General features: G+C 36.9%; 1 protein-coding gene across 2 annotated transcripts in view; it reads left to right on the forward strand.

Annotated features, from left to right (window-relative positions):
- Positions 1-21,077, forward strand: part of FER (FER tyrosine kinase) — a 214,098-nt gene that overhangs the window by 126,273 nt on the left and 66,748 nt on the right. For both annotated transcript variants that reach the window (XM_040986133.1, XM_040986134.1), the window contains 3 exons: positions 8,985-9,041; positions 11,478-11,593; positions 13,766-13,860. In XM_040986133.1, coding sequence (XP_040842067.1) covers positions 8,985-9,041; positions 11,478-11,593; positions 13,766-13,860 — 268 coding nt within the window. The remainder of the gene's footprint in view (positions 1-8,984; positions 9,042-11,477; positions 11,594-13,765; positions 13,861-21,077) is intronic.

Here is a 21,077-nt window from a genome sequence, read left to right on the forward strand (position 1 = left end):
GAAACATGTTGCAAATCTGGGCCAGGAAAGTGGTCCAATCTGTTCTGCATTCCATCCTCTGATGAGGCACTTGATGTCTTCTGCTGGCATAGATGACCTGGATTTTATGTCCCCCATGTGCATCTGCACAAGCTGTCCACTGCACAGGCAACAGCCACTGGGAGGACCAGTCCTGATACATACACTACACATCCTCTGATTTTCTCTGTGGCCAGGGACTGAGTCCAGCAGTCCAGTCATGGACTCTCCCAAGAAGCATCACCTGGTATGACCTCAAACACTTGACTGTTGTGTGTGTCAGTTAATGCAGGGTCAGGTTTGTTTTGTCACCTGCACCAGACAACATACATACTGCTGGATAGCTGCCTGGCCAATTCTGCCCCCAGCCCTATCTCTCACTTGAGCTAATGGTTGCTGGGGCCTAGTTCAGCTCAGCCTGCCAGAGCCTTGTCTTGATGCACACCAGTGGGTGAGCAGCCTCATCAGGCTGACCACTATAGCCCCTCCAGATTGCCCCCAGCCCTGGTTTTTGAGCATGCCAGCATATGCAGCAGCCAAGACCAGTCTGTCCTTCATCCTATTTGGCTCTCATACATACATGTGGATGCTGCAGTTTAGCTCAGCCCAACCTACCCGCAAACCCATCCCACATGTGTTTCAATGAGTGTTGCTGCCCTGACTAGCCTGGCCTTCCTGCAGCCCTGGCTCTCATGATTACCAGTGGGAATTACAGCCCTGCAAGGGAGTGCCCACAGTTCCCCTACCAGGTCTGCTTAACTGCCTGTCTTGCACCTACCAGGGGATACCTTTGGTCCAGCCTGATATGACTCATACCCAGTCCTGGCACTTACCAGCTAGTGCTGCAGCCTAGTCTGATTCGGGCTCTCATGCTTGCCAGTAGATGCTGAGGCCTGGCTCAGCCTGCCCTGCTCAAAGACCCAGCTCACAGAAATGCCAGCAAGTGATGCAGCATTGCCTGACCTGGCCTGCTCCATGGCCTGGCTATTGTTCTTCCCAGTGGGAGCTGTGGCTTAGCAGGAAAGTTTCTCAGGTTTCCCTACCAGGCTGGCTCCCAGTCCCAGATCTCATGCATGTGGGTGGGTGCCTTGGCCTGATCCAGACCTGCTCTCTAGTTTCCCCCCTCTAAACCACTCCACCTCAGATTCCTTGCCTAACTGCGAGTGCAGTGGCCAGGTCTGTGGAAGACACTAGATGTTATTCCCTGTCAAAGATTCCCTCAGCTGCTCCCATTCCAATGATTAAAGTCCCCCAACTCCCTTCCCTAGGCAATCTGTAGCCCTCCCACCTGGGGGCCAGTGTGGCATGTCCTAGCCCAGCATTCCCCACCTATTCCACGTGTCTTAAAGACAAAAATAGAGTAAGCAGCTATGCTGTCACACTGGCATTAAATAGACCCAGAATGCCCACCAGGTGTTGACGTCTTTTCTCCCAGCAGTGTAATACTTGCACGTGTACAAGACTGCTTGGACAGTCACCCGCAGCTGGTGTGCAGATGATCTTATAAGCTTCTTGGTCCCAAAACATGAAAATACAATGTTTTTGTCAAAGCAGAATCTGATAGCACCTTTGCAGTCTTCACAGTGGCACCATCATTTCTGTTTGTAACTTTTTGCCATTCAGTGCTTTTTAAGACAGGACTGTATCAGTTTCTTGAGATATCTGTTCTTGACATCAAGCAGCTTTTAAAATTGAATTTTAGATACATTAAAATAATTAAGTTGTAGATGGAAAGACAGATGCTCGATATTGTTTTTTTAAACAATAGTTGAAGTGAACATGTGTTCATTCTTTTATTCATGCCACATTAACTTCAGGTCTGTGATATGACAGCTTTCTAATAGTTGCTGGACTGTTAGTGGCAGATGAGAAGGTCTTTGCCCTCAGGAAACTCCCCAACTGCCGTGGAACCTGACAGGTAAACACAGTATAAATTTCCAAGTGACAGGTGGCACAAGCATGAACAGAATGGAGGAAGACTTGGGGTGGGCTCTGCGTGTGAAGCCTGGGGGAAGCAGGAGAGAGAAAGCTGAGAATGAGATGGGATCATGAGCAGCACTGGATCTCAAAGCAGAAATGGGGCTTCCTGCTGTGCATTAAGCCTTTGTTTCTCTGGAGTTTCAGTTTTGAATGAGTTGCTGTCACTTAGAGATTGGCATTTTCTTCCACCATCAGTATTGTCATGTGCTGCTGCCATTTTCCACTCCCTGTTCCAAATCAAACTGCCTGTATCCACCCCGCCCCATTCCCCCCTTGTGTCATGTTGCATTTGGGACTTCCTCTCTGACTTTGCATGGTCCTGAATGTGGTTATTTACATTTTCTTTGCTGCTTTGGCAAACCTGAGCTACCTTCAGTGTAGAACACACTTAGCGGACAAAGAAAATAGTCATTACAAGCTGAGAATGTACAGTTTGGAAATATTCTTAAGTTTTATTATAGAAACTTTAAAATGAATTCTGAATATTCTTTTGGGCAAGGTTAGCATTTGCAGAATAGACTTATTTTTAAATTAGTCTAAGAAAATTTTCTGTAATCACATCTCTTGTCTCCACCTACCACAGGCCCAAAAAGGAGGTGAATTTTTTTACTTGCTAATCTTCCAAAGAATGAACTTCAGAAAGAAACAAAAACCATGTTTGGTTTCATTCTTTGTTATACAATAAAGAGAAATATGCTATTAAATCATTTGTTTATTAGATCAGAGGAAGAAAATCAGTATTGTCATAACTATATATTACAGTTTTACGAACGGAAAGAATTTTTCAGTTATTAAAGTTGGCTTGCTGGAAATCGTTCCTGGGTAGGTACTCAATGTACGAGAGAGATTAATTATATTTTCCTCAGCTTTTATATTCCCATGTGAATTTTTGGCTCAGATGCTTTTTCCTAACTCGGCTTTATGATTTTATGCTATTGCAGCCAGCATTACCAACGTAGGAAGTAGAATTGTTTTTGTGAAGACTTTAAGCACAATGGTTTTCAGTTGTTTCACCAAACCAAATGTGTTCTTAGTGTAGCAGATAAATTGTCTCAATGTTTTTGACATGTCCTTTGTTCCTTAAGAGCCCATGGTTAAGTATATATTAAAATAGCTTCAAAATTTAATACGAATGAAATGAAAACAGTACAGCCCACCATGCTATTGTTTTTTCATCACCGATAGTTAAGAAATTCGTTTACTCTATTCATCTAAAAACTCATATCTAGTTGGTTTGCACCATACCATCTTGAATAGTTTTATTGTAGTTACTTTACGTATCAACATCGTGCATGTCAAAACATTTCATACCCACTTCATGGTCAGACCATAAAAGATGCAGATATGAGATATGTGTGCACGTGTGTGTGCATAATCTGTAACCAATGCTATCTATTTATCATTTTAATTAGTACATTTGGTTTTAGCAAATAGCTGGTGTTACAGAATAAGTTTTAACTGTAGGCCTTAAATCTATTCTTTTTTTCTAAGAGTCAAACAGGGGCTCTGGTGTGGAACTCTGAAATCTTCCCGAATGTTTGTTTTAATGTTGAAATGGAGAAATGACAATGTCAGAAAATAATGCATGGTGTAGGGATGTATTTAACATAATTACCAACTCTTTTAATGGATTCATAAGCTCATGAAATAAAATGAAAATCATTTTTTCTTTTTAAAAAACAGAGTGACAGAGAGAAAGGATAAGAGGGTGTCAGAGTGATAGAAGATGGAAGGAAAGAAGAAAGGAGACAGAACTATTGACTGATTCATTGATTGATTTTCTACCCTCTGGTTCACTCCTTAAACAGTTACAATAGTCAGATTTGAGATAAACTAAAGCTAGGAGCCAGAAACTCCAGGCAGATTTCCCACAGATATTGTACCTATGAAATACATGAAATCTGTTCTTTATGTTAATAAGATGTTTTAAACTAAAAAAAAAAAAAGGTTCTGGCTATAACCAAAAGAGTCAAAGGTGAAGGATTTTGTTGTGCCCATCGAGATCAAAGGTGGCAGGAGATGTGTTAGAATGAATCAGGGACAGTAGACAACTAAGCTCCAGGAGCAGATGCAAGTTTAAGCTGCAACACCACTGAGTTTTTATTATGCTGTTTGTGGTTTTTTTTTTTTTCCCATTTGAATCAAATGAGATGTGAGAGTGTGCTCTTACATTGTTTTAGCCAGAGTAAAACTGATTTTGCAGACATCAGGAGCAAGAGGTAGTTTCTCAGCATGCTGAGAAATCATCTTAAGGATAAGTCTGTAGAGTAAGTGTTACTGTTTGCAAGACACTCCAGAGGAAATTGTAATTACAGCAACATTTTTGGTAGGAAGTTTGAGGATTCTATAGTGGGAAAGGTATTTGAGCTTTTTAAATTTGAGATGATGTAAATGTTCATTGATAAAGAAATGGTCAACTGTGAAGTGCCAGATAGTAGATGAACATGTACTACCATGACATAAGCATTTTATCATCTATGTTTTCTATTATTTTTTACTTATTTTTAAAACTTTCATTTTTTTTAAAAAAAATATTTATTTTGATTGGAAAGTCAGAATTCTAGAGAGAAAAGAAACAGAAAGATTTTTCATCCACTGTTTCACTGCAACAGCTGGAGCTGAGCCAATCTGAAACCAGGAGCTTCTTCTGAGTCTCCCATGGCGGTGCAGGGTCCCAAGGCTCTGGGCTGTGCTCCACTGCTGTCCAGGTTGTGATGGGATGAGGAGGAGCAGGCCTACATGCTAAGGCTGAGGAAGAAGTCAGCTAATCCTTTTTGCTGTCTAGGTACTACCTCATCTCTCTCGCTCTCATAATAAACTCCAGAAAGTAGAAATTACAATTTTGCTTTTTCGTTTAGTAAATGCTTGTGCCTTGTACCTTGTTCATTAAACTGAATTCAGCAGCAACAGGGAATAATTGTATGATAGAGGATGTTGTAGTTATGGATGACGATGTTTCTTGTAGGAACATATTTGTCCAGTGGCTGTTTATCGTCGCTCATTTGCCAGTTCCTGCAAAGAAAGTGTGTCAGTATTCTTTTCCTTGTGTCAGCTGTTCTTCCTTTGTAGCAGATGTAACTATTGGCCCTAGCTTGGAAATGGAAGAATGAGCTAGAAAATATTAGTGCATAAACAGAAAGTTATTATAGAAAGTGATATATAGAAGTATATTATATTTAAATGTACTATATATGAAATTGAAGATCTGTTCGATCAATAACATGCTAGCAGAAATGTTAGTTTAACATAGAAGTAGAGAGATTGGACAGAAATAAATTAACAAAACCAATTAAAGTTCTTTCTGGTATGACACTCTTAAAAGTAAATCATACTGCTATGTAAGAGCTGTTTTATGCAGCTTGCCAATGTGATGACATGTTTAATAGCATGATGAGAAGTTTTTCCTAAATAAGAATTATTTGGGAGGAATGCATTTGAGTTTATTTAGGATTAATTTATAGAACCTTACAGCAACTATCCAATTACTAAAAGCTTTTCTCAAATGGATTCCATCCAGATAGGCAAACTGCTTTCCATATTTGTCAATAATGATTTTTTTTTCCTGTAAAGCAACCCTAATAACTTTAATGACAAACCTGCTCAAATTCTGAGTAATCTTTGGACTGTGAAAATGTAGCATGGCTAAGATTTTAAGTGGAGAAAATGCGCTAATCAGGCTGAGCGAGTAATGAGGCAGGCCAGTGGGAACACCTGTGTGTCAACGAAGTCTAGTGACAGCAGTGGTTCCTCAGTATGACAGCAGAAAATTTACAGTCTCTGCCAATCACTCCCCAAGTGGCCACGATGGCCAGAACTGAGCCCATCCAAAGCCAGGAGCCAAGAGCTTTTCATGAATCTCCCACATGGGTGCAGGGTCCCAAGAATTTGGGCTGTCCTTGACTACTTTCCCAGGCCCTATACAGGGAGCTGGATGGGAAATGGAGCATCCAGTATATGAACCAGCACCCATACGGGATCCGGGCACATGCAAGGTGAGGACTTTAGCCATTATGCTACTGCACTGGGGCATTTAATTTTTATTTTTAGTGATACAGTTCCATGGACTCAGGGATTTCCCTTTCCATTCGCTCCATTCCCCTCACCCGCCAATGCTTTTCCTCTCTTTACTGTAGTACATTCCTTCAGCAATAGTCGCCAGTCCACCATGCTGTTATTTAAGTGCATCATGACGCTATATGTATAGACAGCAGCAAAAACTCCAGCATCCTGTCGTCAAATTATGTTTAACGGTTGCATTAGGAGTTCACCTTTTATTCGGGAGAATAAATACATACTGCAGTATATCTTTACCTCTCGGGATACTGATCTCCATTGTGCAGTTCCTCCAGGTGAATATGTGCATATACATGTTTAACTATATGTCTGTTGATTTTGATTTGGTAAGACACAGGAGTAATGGCTTACCAATGGAATGCGTGGGTGTTATTTTCCTTAGGTGATCTCTCTTTTTGGAAATGTGGCTGTGATTCTCAGTCAACTGTTAATTTAAACCACTCTGACTTCTCTGGCTGAGAAGTAATTTCAAATATGTCCCTCTCTACTGTAAACCTCTTGGAATGATAACTTTATGGAGAAATATAAAATGCCCAAAATAAGTTTGATAGCTGTTGATTTGGCATGATACATAATGACCATCTGTACCCTATGGCAGTCCACCAAGAAGGCCAATCATTCCTGTGGCCTGAAATGCTGGCTGGCTGCCTGCAGCCCTGCCCAGGGGCTCACCTGTTACTTTATAGAAATGACTACTTTTGTGAGGGAAAATTCCAAAATTTAGGTTTTAACATTCTAAAGCTGTGATTAGGTTTTATTTTCATTTATTTTCAGTAGTTTATGCCTATATTATTTCTACTAATTTACAAATTATAATTTACAAGGGCACAGCATTTTCATGAAAGTGGAAAAACACTGTAATGATGATTTTTTTTTGACAGAAATTAGTGAAGAGTTACTATGGGAAAAGCAAATATATTATCTGGTGGAAATAAATGAGATTGAACTGAGTCTTTTTTTTTTTATGAAAATGCTGTGCCCTTGTATAAATTGTATTTTTATATTTACATTTTCCCTTTTATTCCAGTGGTATTTAAAGTGGAAAAGCTGGTATGAACAACCCTGTTTACAATTGTCAAAGTGGAAGAGCTCTCAAAAACAAAAGCAATTTTATAACTTCAAAATAACACTTTTGCTTGCTATGCTATATTCTTTTTTTTAAGATTTATTTTTATTATGTTTTTATTGGAAAGGCGGATATACAGAGAGGAGAGACAGAGAGGAAGATATTCCATCCGATGATTCACTCCCCAAGTGAGCGCAACGGCCGATACTATGCCGGTCTGAAGCCAGGAGCCTCTTCCGGGTCTCCCACGCGGGTGCAGGGTCCCAAAGCTTTGGGCTGTCCTCAACTGCTTTCCCAGGCCACAGGCAGGGAGCCGGAAGGAAAGTGGGGCTGCCGGGATAGAACCGGCGCCCATATGGGATCCCGGGTATGTCAGGCAAGGACCTTAACCACTTGCGCCACCATATCTTTTGGTGGGATTTAGACTGTTTAGCTATTTCCTTTGTTAGATATTTTTTTTTTTGCAAAATTTCTTAAAATTGTATTGTTGAAGTATACATGTTCCCCATATATTCTACATATACTTGTTTAAATCAAGTAGAAGTATTGCAGAAGTGTTTTCTCACTTTGTAGCTTGCATTTTCATTTTAGAAATGGTAAATCAGGTGAATAAATATTAGTTTTGATAGTCAAGAGTTCATATTCTTCGCTTAATTTGTCCTTTTTGTACCTAACAAATTGTTGCTATCATGAAGGTATTTTTCTGTGTTTTATGCTAGAAGATTTATAGCTTTAACTTTGTATTAAGACAGAAAGATAATACGTATATAAACACCTGAATTTTAAAAATCAGTATGTCACCTGTCTGTCAGATTTGTATGTCTAAGCAGGTGCGTTCTTCAAGTGTCTGCCCAGCGTGTTTCATACCAGGGTTCCTTTTACTTCAAGAGGGATGAATAATTGATTCATAGTTATTTTAGAATTACATTTCAGTCTGGCATAGGGGAGAGAATTACTGTAACAATAACAACAACAAAATCCAATTGATAAAAGGAAGAGAGGATGAGCTATTTCATTCTAGGTTCTTCCCCTTGGCTTTCCCTCTCCTGCTTCACTCTACCCTCCCGTCTCCTCCCGTTTCCTCTTTGCTTTCCGTCTTCTCTTCCTTTTTCCTTCCTTCCCTGTTTCTTTTCCGTGCTTCATTTATTTTTTCTTATTTTGATTTATCGTTCATATGCATTTGCCCTTCCGACATCTTAGTCTTGTGTTGCTAAATAGTAAAGATTTTCTTTTTCACGTGTTAAAATGTTTCCTAAATAGTAGGAAGTACTTGAAATCACAGAGTGGGACACATTTTTGCGTTGCTGGGTTTGCCTCACTGGGCGTGTGCATCCTTCTGTCATACTTGATGTTCGCTGCTGTACTGTGCTGCATGCAGTTGCTTGAGAAAGACACGGGACTACATGTTTCATCATAGACATCTGTAAATCTTAAACATATGCGGTAAAATTAGCTCTTCAGTAACAAGGTTTGCGTGGAAAAGTAATTCTGTAAGATCAAATTAGAACCGGAAATTTTGCATTGTAGAACTCAGTGTACTAATATATTGGGGGAAAATTTCCTTTTTAAAATGACAGAATAGCTGTGCCTTATGGTAGGTGTGAAGTATATGCTATGTTCTGACTATAGGTTACTATCATTTTGAAGACTGAAATTTCTGATATAACTTGCTCAAAGGTAACTCTTAATATCCTATTGTGTAGAAACATTTCTTGCAAGTATTTTGCAGCACCTTCAGTATAATGAATGGTCTGGATGAAATATTCCTTGTATGTTTTTCCTGCTGACTCAGATGCCTCTTTTAGAAAGTGTGCTTTTGAACTAAATCACATTTTTTTTTCTGTAGGATAAGAAATGGATTCTCAATCATGAAGATGTCATATTGGGAGAATTGCTGGGCAAGGTATGCAGGTCACTGAGCTAAATAACCAAAACTGCTTCTAAACGCTGTGCATGTTACAAATCTGCTTCTTCAAATAGTTTCGTATATTCTAGCACAAAGCAAGATAATTGTACACTAACATAGAATACCATAATACCACACTTGTTGGTAATGCTATATAATGCTTACTTAGATATGTGAAATCTTAGAAACGTTTAAAAGCAGTTCATGAATTTAAAAAGAATACAAATATTTTTTTTTTCCTGGAAGGACTAATAGCCGAAAGGATTTCATTATAGCACAGCAAAGCTAAGACTATTGTACTGAGATTTGAAAAAAAACTATGAAGTAATAGAAGTTTAAATAAATTTATGTTTGGTTATATATGATAACCCAAAAAAAGTGAAATAGTACTCATTGAGATTTTGAAGTATTCGTTGAGATTTTAAAGTTTCTTCTAGAATTACAATGTATGACGTTATTGGAAATATTATCTCAGGTCCAGATAAGTATTACACCAGGTTGGGAAAGGGAGAGGCAGGGATTCACTGAGGTCCTGTGGTGACTGCCATGAAAAGAAAAAAGAGGCATAGTGAAATCTGTTCCCATGGACATAAATAAGCTCAGTGCCCAGAGCTGGAATTTTCCCTGTTGAATCAAGGAGTGTGTAGGATTGTCTGACGCTTCCTCAGACCACTTTGGATGGAGAAGGGGTGATCAGAGGAAGCACTCTTTTGACTGGAGATTCCCCCTTGACCAACAATTGATAGAGTTGAAATACTTTTAGAATGAATGGTCAAAATTTTGAGAAAGCTAGGATGCACCAAGTCCTACTCTGTAGAGCAGAAGCCATTGCAAAGATATAAAGGGATAATAGGTATTAAAAATGAGAGACATCCTTTTGGCACTATCAACAATGTCATCACATATGAGGGGTGCAGGAAATGGGCCTGGAGATTAGGTAGCGTTTCCCCCATTGGAGGGAGAGTGTTTCCATCATACTAATGTGTCTTTACATATGATTTTAATGTTTTTTTCTCTTTTTAAGTATACTGTAAATAGTTGCATTTAATATGAAAATGGGTTCCCACCATTGAGTAAGGTTACAGGTTCAAATGTTAAGTAACATTCCATTCATTATGTGTGACATTGACATTGGAGGAAGGCCTTACTCTCTGTGGTATTTTCAGACACTGAGAAGCCTATGACCGTAGCTTGAGATTTTGAAGTTGAACACACCTCTTTACTCTGACTTGGCTGCCTTTCTCCTACTGAACTTTATTTCATTTAAAAAAAATTTTTTTTAAATTTTTGATGATGCTTGCATAGGTGCCCAGGATGGGAATGATTGAGGAAAAGTGGGTGTGATCATTGTTTCAAAGTTTTCTATTTCTTCTTCCTGTATCTGGGGAAGGGAAGAGTTAAGGGGAAGCTATATCCAGCCTCCCAAGTGCCCCAGTACCTGGTGATGGCGAGCAACCACCTGATAACAACCCAGGGTCCCCAGTGTGGCACCTGCTCTGAGGGTTCTGCCCAAGTGATTTCACTAATTTTCGAATGCTGTCAATCTCACCAATTCAAGGATGAGGAACCCCTTAAAATGTCCATTGCTTGACATAGTCTACTTTAGAGTCTCCATTCATACAGGTATTTGCTGTCATCATTTGGCTGGGGTAGTTGTCCAATTTGTTTGTCCTCCTTCCTCTGCTATGGTACCAGATGACTTCTGCAGGCCCCAATGGGCTGCCATATCTTCCACATGCATTTGGGCCAGCTGTCCACTTCTCTATCCTTTCCACTGAGGAGGCTCAGCTCTGATACAAGAACAATTGGTCAGTCCACCAATCCTAGACATGAGACCCCAGGCCCCCACACACCCTCACCTGTGCCATCACCATACCCCTGCAAGCCAACACACCAAGCCTCCATAAGCATGACCCTGGGTAGCCAGTGAGCTTCCCCTGGTGCCATTGATGCCCTGGGCATCCTGTAGGGATCACTACCCCCAGGGCCCACCACACAAACGGGCCCAGGGGCCCAGGTCCTACTAATGTTTCTTATTCTTCAACTAACTGCAATTGTATGCATCAGTCATTGCACATACCCTTCAGGATTTTTATTTCTAAACACTAACATAAATCTTAAACGAATCAGATATGGAATTTAAGAAAGGTATATGAAGTAGATGGAATGAAACTTATAGCATCAACTTTAGCTTTTATTTTGACATATTTTCTTTTTCAATTGAACTCCATTTCTGTTCCTTTCCAGTTTTCTCGTAGGATTAAAAGCTCCTCCTGATTGTGTTGGGTCAGGCTGTAGTAATAGCGTGACCAGTTTTTTTTTTTTTTTTCCACTCAAAATTCTGAATGAACCTAGCAGGGTACTATTTGGCCAAAAAAAAAAAAATGTATTACAGTCTAACACCACAAGCAAAGCATGTGTTTGTATTTTCAGGGAAATTTTGGTGAAGTATATAAGGGCACATTAAAGGATAAAACTCCTGTGGCTGTTAAAACTTGTAAAGAAGATCTTCCTCAGGAATTGAAAATAAAATTTTTACAAGAAGCGAAGTGAGTACTGTAAAGTAATACATTGTTTATTTATAATTCATTATCATGTATTTATTATTCATTATAATGTATTTATAATTCATCAAAAGGCAAGTATGAAAGTAATGTGTGATTTGCTCAAGCAAAAGTATGCACTTTCTGAAACTGCATTAGTAAACCCTTTTACAATGGAAACAAAATTTTCTGTTTGGAGGCAGATGGCTGTAAGACAATAAAAAAAAACAATAGTGTTAAACCTCAGTAATATTCTTTTAGTTGTCAAATGTTGCAAAGTTTTTGTTTTTATCACATATACTTAAAACTATATGTGTTTATGCAATGTTATGTGTGTACAATGTTATTGTCCTTATAATAAAAATGTTACTGTATCATATACATAAAATAATTTAAGCAAGAATATTTCAAAACATCCTTAGAAAATTAAGTTAAAATATGAATTTACCTAAATGCAAACATTTTTGAAAACTGTGTATATGAATATACATTTAGATATAAAATTATATATCTCCTACCCCATTTGGGTACCATCACTCTGGTTCTTCTTTTCCCAGCTGATAACTTTCTACATGAGATTCTCAGATTTCTTCTTCCACGTAGAGTCTTGTAGTTGCTCCAACATTTGCATAGTTTTCATCTTCCAATCAATCTTTCGAGGTGATGTTCTCCTCTCCTATTATGAACGAAAACATGATGTTTCACCTTGCGACTCCATAGTGCAGTCAGCTAAAACCAGCTTGTTAGTGCTAAAATGGAGAATACACAAAAAGCATAAAGCGAAAGAAATGGCGCAGTACCAGCTCATGGACATACGTGTGGGAGTTGGGCTGCTTGATGAAAGGATGCCCTACTGCACAGCACGTTGTGGTGTACACTTCTTCATTTATCATCTAAAATGCCTATGGGTGGGAATGGATCCCTGTAGTTGTGTGGATATATTAAAAGTCATCTACAGAAGAAAGTTGTAAATCGTAAGGTGCTGGCAATTTAGAGTAAATTTTCATGATAAACAAAATGCATACTCTGATGACTGAAATTATAGTTCCATTATTTTGCCATTATTCATATATTCTTAAGATAAAACATTATATCTAACATTGACTCCAAAAATACTTAGATGATTTCTAATGTGATTGCTTGCTTTATTGTAAAACATGTAATTTTCTGTGAATTCAGATTATCTGTGTTGTGCCATTTTTTTACAGACTGCTTTCAAACTTTAAACCTAAGAAAGGAAAAGTTTTGATTAAAGTCAAACATATTTAAAACTTCCTTTTGAATTTCTACTATAAGATAGAAGCTTACTGAGAGATTACTTCCCTTAACTCTATAATTCTTCTTAGTCTTGTCTTTTCATTTATAAATCGCTGTATATTTTTAATATAGAATATTTTCCTCAGACCTACCCCTGGTTTAACTATTCATGTACAAAGCATGTATAAATATTTCTCTATCTCTAAAGATGTTTTTGCATTATCTTAAAGAATAATGCAGTATTTAAATGTGAGTGATTTTATAACTATCCATAGGATAAGAAGATATTAAACTTGGTAAATAATCCTGGCAGGTCAACCTCTGTGGGAATCTGATCTATTTTACTTCATCTTTGGAGTCCTATTAATGAATCGGTTCTGCTTTTATAATCTTCTCATGAAATTTGGCCATGTGCAAACTAAATGTACTGTGCTTCAGCTTAAATCTGTGCTGAAACCCAGTTGGAGAATTGGTTTTTCACCTTTTGCCAACTTTTCCAAGACTTGTATATTTTTACATTTGAAATTGATGATAGACATCAAGAAAATATTGAACTCTTAAGAAATCTAGCGAAGTGATTACTCGGTGGAATTTGCCAGTATGAGATGATTTCTTACTGTTAAGTGCTGTAAAATCAAGTGTATACGTATGCAGCAAAATGCTTCCCTCACGGCCCACATTTTTTGGCTCACTAGTATATTCCAGTCATATTTTTGTAGTGGTGGCTAAAACTGAACTTTGAAAATGAGTTCTTCATATTTTCAACAAACTAAGCTATCCTTATTTAGCAGATTCCTTGTGTTTTAGTTGGATTATTTTTAATTGGATGCTTCAGTGAGTTACATAATTGACCCATTGTCACCTAAATTAGTATTTTCCTATTCAGATGATAACCGTTCCCCAAATTTTTCTCTTATCCAGAATTCTCAAGCAATATGATCATCCCAATATTGTCAAACTTATAGGAGTTTGCACACAAAGACAGCCTGTCTATATCATTATGGAACTGGTTCCAGGTAATGTGATTTCAGAGACTTGCTTGATGACATTGTAATGTTATGTTTTGTTACTTCTATAAGTTCAATCTCTTTGATTTACCCCTGTAAAGTTTCCAAGGATTTTGTTTAACATTTTTCCGGTAACAATGAGCTTGGATATATACTCAATATTTTTAAAGGCTATAACACTTCTCTGCTTTCCAGAAAATGTCAGCCAATATTTTTTGAGGTTTATTATTAGAGTGTAGCTGTACATGGAATTCAATTATGTTTAAATGGAGTTTCTATTTATAAAATGTCTACTTAGTTTTGCTTTGTGACAGTGATAGTACTGTCTTGAATTCATTGTGTATTATTTTTCATCATTACCTTTTTCATGATTATATGAAGATACTTCAACAATGTCATGGAAAAAGGAACTTAGAAGGTCAATATATTTTAGTGCAAAAAGTTTTGAAATCTATCCAGAATTCTTCCATAATGCTTTCCATGAACTTCTCACAGGAGGCCTTATGAAAAAGCACATTTTGAAAACATGATTTTTTTCTTTTTTTTGCATGAAGCTAAGCTTATATGGAATTCAAATGTAATTAACTTGTTGAGTTGCCATCATTTAGTCATTTTGTGGTGCAGTGGTTTGCAGATGATGTCTGAATTTTATATGTGAACAAAAGTATAATCTGCCTAGGAATTTGTTTGCTTATTTCTTCCTGACCTGCTTTAATATTTTTTTAGGTTTTTTGCTGTTGCCGTTGTAGAAAATGTTTGTCTTCCTTGTTGTAAAAATGCAATCAGAAGTAAAGTTTGACTTCTTAAGGCTTATAATATACTATTTAATATCATGGATTTGCTTTACTTCTAACAATTACTTGTTTTAAAAGAAATGTAATGGTATCAGAATTTTTTTTAACTTTAATTAAAATATGTTAGATAAACCTATTATATATGTCCCATTAAATACTGTAGGGATTTCTTCCATCATATATGCCTATTTAAACATTCCATTTTGTTTGCTATTAGAATGTTCTCTATAATACTGTAAACTACAATATGCTTAGATTATATACTCATCCCATCCAAGGTGGCACTGTTTAGATACATTATATATTTGAGTAGTTGACACCATTTATGATAATTTTTAAGTGGATTTCAATTTAGTTAAAATACTGTGATCCAAAAAATTTAAAAACAACTGTGTCTTGTATTATTGCAACTAAAGTTGGATGTGTAAATATTATAAATGCACATTCACATTAACATTTATATAGTTGCAGATAAAGTCCTTGGTTAATAAATATTACTGAGCCCCACATTGTGAGAGAAAAGCAGATTTGATCAAGAAAGGTGATTTTCAGCTTACTGTGGATAGCTCAAGAGCATAGATAGATATTCCAAAGATACCTCAAGATGAATAAATCAGGAGTTTTGTACGAGAGGCAGGCAAATGTCTCTTGTGATACTTTGCATTAGAATGATAATCTTTATTAGGAAATTAAAAAGGAAATGATAGAAAACAAATGAAAACCTCCTATTCAACAGTCTAATTACATGCCAAAGCTGGTATCTATTTTAGATCATTTTTTAAAATTTTTGTGCAGTTGTTTAATGCAGGTACATTAATGTTATATGGATTTTTTAAATTTAGTTTTGAGGAGAATTGTAGTATAGCAGTCTTTCAGATCTTGATGCTTTCTGTTATTAATGCGACTTTGGATGTTTTCATTGTTTTGTGGCCATGCTTACAGTTCCACCTTGTCTTTCTGATGGATACAGAGTATTCCATTTTGTGCATGTACATAATTTAACCAAACAGTTCTGTATTTGTGGGTATTTTAGTTGTTTCCAGTTTCATTATTCATTTGTTTTACAACCAATGCTTGACGAACCACTTTGGACTCAGTGTATAAACTGAAGAATTAGAGAAAAATTCAGCAATAAGACTTTTGGATCCAAATTTATGTATAGTTTGATTGGTGGTCAGTATGTCACATTTGTATTGCTATGTAGCACATTGTCACCACCAGTTATCTTTCAGCAAGTCATGTTTATTATGTCACAATTGTGTAGGTCAGAATTAATGTATGAAAAAGCCTAAGAAATTAATATAGGTGTCACTGGATTTCTTACTGAGTCTCACAAAGCGAAATCAGACGTTCAGTCTGAACTCTTCCCTGGATGCTCTGGGGAGGAATCCACTACCAGGTTGATTTAGTTTTGTGCAGCTGTGTGTCTGATGGTCCCCACTTCTTGCTGTCAGCTATAGCTGTCTCTCAGTTCCCCTAGGTTATCACCATGCCTTTTTACTGTCTCTCCATCTTCAAAACCAGTACCTGCACATGGAATGTTTCATGTGTATCGAATATGTGACTTTCTTTTATCCTACCAATTGGAAATGACTCTCCTATCTGATGTCAGGATTGCTTGTTTTAAGGACTGTTATATAAACTGACAGAATACAGGTGTGTGGTTTTGAATCCCATTTACATGATCCAGGGATAAGAGTGGGAGTTCTTTGAAAGACTGTCTTTGAATTCTGCTTCCCACAGTAGATTTTGTTGCTTTCTTACAGGCTAGTTCCAATGTGAATTGTTTCAGTAATCAGTGAGCTTTGTATTCTGTGTTACAGTAAGGCAGTTTGCAATTGTACCCATGTCTGATGTGTTAGTGCTATGCTTCAGCCATTTGGAAAATACCTGGTTACTAAGTAATGCAGATGGTGACAAACAGTGACACAATTCATTAAATGTTATTAAAAGATTGCATTCACTAATATAACTTGTCTCATCAGAAAAGTAATGGGAAGATAATCATCTTTTGAAAGATTTATTTGTTTTACTGATAGAGACAAGGAGACACAGATAGTTGATTGGCTTGATTGGCTTGCTCACTCCCCACATGGCCTTATTGGTGACAAGGCTGGGTGAGGTCAGTGCAGGTAGCATGGAACTCCATCTAGAGCTCTGTCATGGATCCATGGTCCATGTACTTGGGATATCATTTGCTACTTTCCCAGGCATTACCAGGGTGCAAGATGGGAACCAGAGCACACAAAGCTCAAACTACATTTCTCTCTGTCCTTGAAATCAGTGTATTAACCCTTTTGCCCCAGTGGCAGCCCCTCCTTTCTCTTTAAGAGGTCATTTTATTAATGTGTAATTGACATTCAATACAGTGTAGCATGTAGAAAGTGTATGTCTGTTGACGTTAGTACATGCTTTTAGAGCTGTCACAGTCTAAGCTTACTTGGTTACCATCAGAATTATTATAATTGGTAAAGGGAACAAAATGAGTGCTTAAAATGACTGCTAATAACATAACCAAACTTTAACCAACTCTGAGCATTCCCTTATCCCTTCCTCTAAGTCTTATTGTGCTCTAGAAGCTGTAGCCAAAAATATATTGAGCCTAAACCAGGACGCACAAGCTGTCTTCAGTTAGTCCCCTTTTCACCATTATTTGCAGTTGTTTTGTATATATGTTTTCATTTTCAGCCTGCATGTTTTTCACTGCCATCACATGGAAAACGAAATTATCTGAATTACGGGTCTCTGAATTTTGCTATAACCTATAATTCTTTATTATGAAAAATTTTTTTCGAAAATTGGAAAACCTTCATAACAAATTCCCAAACTACTACAGAATAGTGTCTTTCTTTTTATATGAGTAAGGAATGATAAAGTAACAATTAGTTTCTGTAACAAAGTACTGTGTTCACATATTTTATGTTACTCAGAATATTCCCACTGGTTGTGTTTGTTCTACATAACTTATGGCTACCCATGCATTTTAGTTTGTATTATTAGTTTTATTTCCATTTACAAATAAGTGAGATTCACATAGCTTAAAGTGATTTGTCAATATCAGTTAAATAGGAAATTAGGAAGTACTAGTTTCTATTTCTAGTATTGGGTAATTGGATTTATAAATGGGACAAAACCTATAATCATTTTATGAAATGAAAATTCAAGCAAAATGCCAATGCAAGAATCTCTGGTAAATGTATGAATCCTTTTTGCACAGTTTCTCATCCCTTTATACAGAAAATAAGTAGCTTTTCTGGTAAACAAGAGATTTTTTGTTGAAGCTACTTTTCTCTCTAATGGGAATCAAGCTGTAGAGGGAAGATTTAGAAACCTGGTAGGTTAGAAGCAACAGTTAATACCTGCTTAGTGTCTAATATGCAAAGCGCTTCTGAAACATATTATGCAGATTTAATGTGCTCCTGTTCTTGTCAGATAAGTGAGCCCTTTGGAATCCTAAATCCAAAATGTACTTTAACCTGAGTACTATTTGAAAAGATTATGAGCATTTGAGAGTTTGAGTTTATATTGATTCCTTCAGCATGATACTGTCTTCATTAGAATCATCTTTTGAGTTACAAGTATTTTGGTTGCCCGCCTGCTTGCTTGCTTCTTCTGCATTGTTGCACTGGATAAGTGATAAACAAAAGCCATTTCTAAAAGCTACTCAGAAAGGCTAAAGCTAAGAATAGAAAAATCTACTGTGCTAAAACATGTGTTACAAATTGTTAATTAGAAATTAAAAGTAAGAAAATTATGTTTTTTTCTTTATATGTCAACTCATGTTTTAAAAATATTTATGGTCCAGATAACTGTTTTCATATATGTGGTTAAGTTAAGTCTGCCACAGATGCCTTGATGAATGGGAGGCTGGGCACCTTAACCTGAAATACAAAAATGCCTGTGCACACCGTGGAGCACTGATTAATTTTAGCCATCCATCACACATGTCCACTTGTACTCTTTCTTTCGCTAGAGATTTGCAACTACCCTTTCTTTCCGACCTGGCTGTTCTTTCTGGGCTCAGAACTGTTGTATTGTCTTCTGCCTTTGCAGATGCATGTCTGTTCTAGTGCCTCAGACTCACGTTTGAGTCCTTTAGAGTTCTTAAAGCATTGTCACCAGATTTTAAACATTGCCGGAAAACCTTTGCCTCCATAATAGAACATCTTATTTATGGTTAACCAAAAGAAAATAGGGCTCATTCAGTTTTGTTGTACATGCTGATATTACCTTTAAGTTTTCAATAGAAACATTTCAATTCCCGGATTTTCTTTTAATTATTCACTTCCGTTTAGAGGTTCTGTAGTCAGTTTCAGTGCATTTTGCCTGAATATTTATCTCTGCTTAAAACAAACGGTATAGTCCTGCCATTTATTATGATTTTTAAGTGATTCAAATGAAATCAATTTCATTATGTGGCATCCTAGCTAAAAAATTTTTGTGAGAATCACTGAAAAATGACAGTTTTAGCTTCTTCAGTAGCAAAGTCCTGGAGTGTTGGCTGTCAACACTTACCTAGCATTTATTTCTTTCACTCATAAATGAAGAAAAATACATCAGGCCAAGAAGGAATTAAGGAACACAGCTCCTAACACTCACTAAAAGAGACCTCAAAATCTGAATTGGCAATTTGCCTTCCACATATCCAACCAATCCCAGGGCTATGGCAGTATTACTTTGCAGAAATACATTCTGAGGTAAAGGGAGAGGACAGCAGTGATCCTGAAGTTAATATTTTAGGTGAAAAATTGCTGCATTGTCTTAACATTACAAGTAAGTTACTAAAAGGAAGTCAAAATCTTAATACTATGTCAATTCTAATCGGAGAGAATGAGTGGTTTTCATTTATATGTTAAGTGATACTGTAATTTTTAATGTAGTTATCTTTACAAATTAAGCCTGTTACATAAATGAAAGTATAAATAAGTTCTCTCTTTTGTTGTTAATATTACAGTGAATATGCTTGATATAAAGTAGTTTAAAAACAACTAGAAAGATATCATCTTTAAGGTGATATTTCATCATAAGTTCCATTTACTGCCCTATATCCCAAAGCACATATGAATAGAATGCTTTGAACTGGCCCTTTCTTCAAATACTCGTAAAAGCAATTTCCTTGAAGTTGAGTTACTTTGTTTAATTTACAAGTAACCTAAATTGATAATCTATCAGTGTTCACATGTGTGTAATTAACTCCCCCCCCCCCATTTGGCGGGATTATTCCAATCCTTCTAGTATATTTTAGCACATTCTGGAATATTCTAGCATATTGTTTCCCAGAGGTTGAGTAAATGCTGACTTAAAATGTATTAATCCAGATGAAGAGAGACGAAACTTGAAATATTGCTATCACTTACCTAATCCTTTCTGACAAGTTGTGTTTAAAAATAACTAGAGATTTTTTTCTATCAGTGAATGAATATTTTGCAAAGTGCTTGGGTATGGACACAAATAAACATGTGGCAATGTCTGAAATGGGTTGGGTTATCTGGAAGAACAGAATGTGTAAGACAGGATTAAAGAAAATAATTTGGCTGAACTGTTTCTACCCCGTGAGTATTCTGAAGATGGATTTATGAAGAGTTTAATTTTAATAGTTGAGGTGGGAAATGATTAAGCAATGAAGAGTGGTGTTTGAATCCAGATTAAGTTGAGTTCTGGCAATATTCCATGGAAAATGGCAAGGCTGTTGCCAAAATAAAGATGCTGATGTCAAGGATATTTCAAAATATTCTTGTATTCCCAAGGCAGTGTTGGGGTAGGTGTCACCTTCCTTTAGGAAGGTGAGTCATAGGTGTTCTTTCCATTCAAATGCTGTCTTTCAAAGATATGGGGAAAAAAATAAGTTAAAAGATGTGGTTTTCTGACATCTGTAATTTTAAATATAAAATGAACATTAAAATTGCTCTAAATAATACAGGCATAAATCTCAGATAACTAACTGAACAGTTCAAATATGCTTCTATAATGTGTTTTATAGAGATGAACTGAAAGAAATCTTGAGATTTGTATATTCTGCTTGCTGATTGTGAGTGAACTCATTTGTAATCTGTCTGTATGCCTTGCTTTTTTAAAATGCTACGTGGTGCCTTTTTAAAAATAAGTGTATAGTTTTCAGCTATTCAAATGCAAGCCCATTTGAGAACCAAAACCAGGAAGGGGCATTGGGTTTCCACTTCTATCTTTGCCTCCCCTTCTAATTTCGTGCTGATATTTTCCCTGGGGAAAAAGCAGATGATGATTCAAATTGTGGCCTTACCATCCACAATGAGACCGGGATTGGGTTCCAGGCTCCTAACTTGAACTTGGCCAAGTACTCAGCTGTTGTGTGTATTTGCAGCATGAACCAGTACATACAAGATCTTTCATAGCCTGTGTTCCTGCCTTTCAAATAAGTAAAAATAGCTAAATTTTTTTTATAGATTTCTTTAT

Source organism: Ochotona curzoniae, unplaced genomic scaffold, assembly GCF_017591425.1.
Source record: "Ochotona curzoniae isolate NIBS_2020 unplaced genomic scaffold, NIBS_Ocur_1.0 contig_4501, whole genome shotgun sequence".
NCBI lineage: Eukaryota > Metazoa > Chordata > Mammalia > Lagomorpha > Ochotonidae > Ochotona > Ochotona curzoniae.